Source organism: Penicillium rubens (assembly GCF_028828025.1).
Source record: "Penicillium rubens strain IBT 27055 chromosome Unknown utg000002l_segment0_segment0, whole genome shotgun sequence".
Taxonomy (NCBI): Eukaryota; Fungi; Ascomycota; class Eurotiomycetes; order Eurotiales; family Aspergillaceae; genus Penicillium; species Penicillium rubens.
The window spans coordinates 5,492,672-5,497,272 of record NW_026890600.1 but is presented as its reverse complement, the minus strand read 5'-3'; the positions used below and the strand labels follow the sequence as shown (position 1 = coordinate 5,497,272).

The following is a 4,601-nucleotide window of genomic DNA, read 5'->3' as shown; positions in this document are numbered from 1 at the left end:
AATTTACATATTAGCCCTATTAGATGAGATTTAATTATTAACAATAGTGTGGCGTAGCTGAGACTGGGCTTTCAGCCGCCTTCTTAGGCTTTTAACCTTCTCATAGGCGTTTTAGTTGGCTTTTTAGTTCGATGCTTTCTCCGCTAGCCTTGCCACCAGCGGAATCCCCTGGTCTTCCGCGGCCTATGAGTGGCTTCTTTTAGAAAATTCTCCGACATCACCTTTTTTTTCGGATCTTGCGATCGGCACGGAGACTCTGGTTTTGCTTTTGAGTTTAGTTACAAGTCGAGTGTATTATCCCTCGTTGCAGCCTGACTTTAATTTCCCATTTTTGTAAAATAAAATTGATAGGAAAATTGTAGGAAGCCGACTCGAGATTGACACATGAGGAGTATGAGCCTCTAGATGAGAGCCTAATGGTTGCCACCAGTTGTCCATCGAGGAAGGTAAGATCCCTGTGTTTCCGCCCCTTTCCTGGGGAGATCCTGGGACCAGCCAGGTCTGAAGAAAAAGAAGAGACTATTAGTAACATTTACGGGTGATTTTCGATAAATATGTACATATTTTGACCAAGAAACCGTCTGAAATGTACTCTCCGGCAAACTCAATCCAATCAAGGTTTCAGAATATGGCAGGCAAATTTGGGTAGGATAGGCATGTATATAGGAACTATCATAACAGGGAGGCAATCGGTTCCTATTTACAGTATTAGAAGAATATATATTCAGGCCAGCAGCCAGCTTTGGTCGTGAGATTTGTCGGATATCATTAAGCAGTGAAAGCAGAAATGAAGCCAAGAGAGAACCCGAAGAGTTTCTGCTCAAAACGCCATCGCTGAAATGCTGCGAAAGTAAAAATGAAACAAAACGATTGCCGCCCAAAAGATGCACGGAGAAATACACGGGATGTCACGGGGAATATTGTCATCAAATCCCAAAAAGAGAAAGCGAAAGGGTATCTAAGGGTTCGCAAGTGCGGTGAGGTATAGAGGCAAAAACAAAGAGGCCAATAGAACAAGTCAAGCCGCCAAGCAATGGTCATGAATCATCAATTCTGTTGGAGAACTTCTGCCTCGAGCCAGAATTGCGGGAGGAATTCGAATTGACACGCGAGCTAGAGCTAGAATTAGATTTAGGCCTTGGAAGATCACCAGCAAGCGAGTTTTGGTGAATCTCCTCCGGAAGCAGGAGATCCGGTAGGTGGTCTGGATTCGATGCCAGACTGCGTGGACGTGAAAGCACACCACCCAGAGAAGGATTATCCTTTTCGCGATGCATGGTGTCGACTGGAGCACGACTTCGGCGGCGATATCGGCGGAGATACTCGTTTGAAACAGGGTCGACTTGCTTTTTAACGGCTGCTACAGTGTTAAGGTAGACGGGGAAGATGGCGCCGGCGGAGAAGAGCGCGACTATAACGCAGAAAGAATATGATTCGTCGTGTGCGAGGTATGCCGCGTACTCGGCAAACGGGAAAAAGGTGCCGCCGCTGACTGCCATTGTCAGGAAGGCAGCGGCTGTTTTCGTATGCTGGGCTGTGCCGCGGAGGGAGATGGCGAAGATAATGCTGAACGCACCGCTCTCGAAGAGGTAGAGCAGCATTGCCATAACGATTGCTGCTGAGCCGTTTGTTTTCATGCAAAGAATGGAGCAGACGATCATGCCGATGTAGCTGACCATCAGAACCCAGCGTGGTTTGAGGAACCACTGCGCAAACGCGGCCAAGAAACGGCCCACGGCGAAAACGCTGTGTCCGATAGTTAGGAAATCAAATGGTGACGAATCTGGACGAGCGGCAAGAACGAAACGCCGGAGAGCTGTCGCGAAGACTTCTTGCCCAGCCACGTAGAAGAATTGAGACCAGATTCCGAGGCCAAGAGTCAGCCAAACGACTGGAATACCGACCACTTTGGTCATGTTGTCTTCTCGACGTCGATTTGCGAGCTCTTCCAAATCTTCATCTGACGCTTCGGGAATTGGTAGATAATAAAACGCCACTGCCAAGAGCACATCGAAGAGAGCAATGCCAAGGTATGCCCATTGTACATCAACCAGAGATGCGACATCCTGCACATCCTTGAAGAGGACCCGTTTCGCCAGGAGCGGTGACAAGACACTTCCAACTGCTTGCACACCCTGTGAAATATTGAGTCTGATCTCGGAATTCTCGAGTGGTCCGCATAGCGCTATGAACGGATTTGCCGCAGTCTCCAAAACCGCTAGACCAAACCCGACAATGAAATTTGACAAAATGAACGCGGGCGTCGACCTTAGGACAGCAGAAGGCCAAAATATGAGGGTTCCACAGGCATAAATGCAAAGTCCAGTTATGAACGTGGACTTGAAGCCCCATATTTTCAAGACGGGCCGGCCAACCAGCAGAGGGCCGACCACGTATCCGCCGAAGTACGCGCCATGAAGACCCAAGGAATACCATGGATCCAAGTGGACGATACTCTTGAATTGAGAATTCAGTATGTCAAGCAAGCCATATGCAAAGCCCCAAAGGAAGAATAGCAGAGTGGTCAATGCAATTGGCGCAATCGACTCTCTGTTGTTTAACTTTAACATACTTTCCGGGTTTTTCATGTTGACAAAATCGAAGAACGTGATATCCGGTGCATAAGATGCGCTAGTATGAGTTCCTCCCTCTGTATCGGCGGGTGCTGTTTCTGGGTGACCTAGGAAATCCAAGATACCAATGGGCTCCGATTCCCGGGAGCTAGGCCGACCAGCAGAGACACCACCAACTTGGTTCGGTAGTCCCTTATCTCCCTCGTTGCTCGATGGCAACGGCAATGGCGATGAAGATCCCGGCGAGCCCGAGACTGCAGCCGGAGGTGGCACTGCAACCTGACTTTCCCCTGGCACGCCTGCAGAGAGTCCATGAGGCGAAGGAGTTGATACATCATCATTCGTGTCTCTAATCAACTTCGGGACAAGACGAGTGACGAGAGGTTTGAGACTTGGAACACAACCGCAAATTATGGAAAGATTGACTTCGACGACAGACCACATGAAAGATAGCGATGCGTACCCTGCGAAAACCCCGCTGTTAGCTCAATTGACACATCAATTTCAAACCTGGGAGAAGAACGAGCCGTACAACTAAAATCCACCCCTCCGATGTTTTGAATATGAATTGAATTGACTTCCAGCGAGCGAGAAATGGCAGCCTGTTGCAAAAAGGCAATTCGAACCACATCAACCACGGCCACAAAGAAACCAAACGAGAAAGTGATCACCAATATGATCTTTTGCTTGAAAGGTAGGCGCATTGTTGTCAAAAGCGGCATCGGAAGTAACAGGATAGCAATGTCGGTAATAATATTCACCGGCGACGAGGAGAGGTACAGGGTGACAATGTCGGTGCAATTCGCATCCGCCGGGAGGTGGGAAAGGAATACTGCGCCGATAGGACGACATTGGAAAACATTGACCAATGTTAATGCGAAGCCCGCTGCGTTCACTACAAACAGAGTGACATAGTTTGCCCATCGGAAAACCTTCTGGTTGCGCGTCATAGTCAGGTAGAAGACAAGTATCGAGGTCTTGACGGCCATTAACGCCGGATTCTAATTGGTTATCAGCATGTCATTGTTTTTATTGCCCTGCGGAGTAACAAAGGGAGTAACAAAGGGCAGTTGTAACTCACATATAGGACCGTGAATGCATAATTAGCCTTATTAAAAGCGAGTCCATCTTCAGGCTTGATATCATCGGAATGAAGGCCAAGACCATTCTGAACCGCATAGAATAGCGAGAAGGAAAAGCCAAAATCAATTAACTGCAGACTTGGTTAGCCTCCGAGCTCTAGCACGAGGTTCCAGTCATCGCCAATAGAGCGAGTCCGTTCTCGTTACATCCCCGGGTACATGCAGGGATCAAGCCGAGGGATCCTACCCATGCGACCAACATCAACCAGTCGTGTAACCCAATCTTTCTGACCACAAATATTCGCGAAATGAAGCGAAGGGCGACGAAGATAGAGGCGATGCAGAAAAAGGTGATCGAAACACCCAGCGTAGCTTGTTGACGACCTTCCATGACGAATTTGACCGATGGACTGTCCCAGCGGACAGTCCGATTCTAACGACCCCAATCTCCAGTGTGGCGCAGAATATTGCACACGATTGTATTCTTCGGATTCTAGCGTAAAGTCGCGATCGTAGGCGGGCTGAAATGGCGCGTGTGCGGAGGCGTCATCGTCTTCTTTCCCGACGGAGTCCGAATCCGTGTATGAAGGACCGGGAGCGAAATGAGGCAGAATAGACAGGGATTAGAATATTTGGAGTAGTCGAGGTAGAAGAGGAAACAAAAAGAGAAGAAAAAGAAGTTGAAGATGTCAGAAAAGTAATGTGGGGAGAGAGAAAATCAGGACCCTTCTACCCCGGCTTTGGCCCGCCAATCACCTTGGACTTGTCTTCTTCTACTTCACCCCTTTGAAGACTCGACAGGTCTAGGCTATCATGCTACACAAACACACAAATACACAAATACACAGCTACACAGCTACACAGCTACACAAATACTATTCCTATCCAGGGATTGTACACAATGGAAGATCGCCCGCATATGTCGCACCCAATGAACATCCTGGAC

The 4,601-nt window shown here is 48.4% G+C and overlaps 1 protein-coding gene across 1 annotated transcript; it reads right to left on the bottom strand.

The window, feature by feature from the left end:
• Positions 1-1,037: 1,037 nt before the first annotated feature.
• N7525_004579 (putative MFS monosaccharide transporter) lies at positions 1,038-4,046 on the bottom strand (the record flags this gene model as incomplete). Its single annotated transcript, XM_061213063.1, has 4 exons — positions 1,038-3,037; positions 3,106-3,574; positions 3,655-3,786; positions 3,903-4,046. 4 exons carry the CDS (start codon positions 4,044-4,046, stop codon positions 1,038-1,040), a joined length of 2,745 nt encoding a protein of 914 aa, XP_061070084.1.
• Between the last annotated feature and the right edge of the window lie 555 nt (positions 4,047-4,601).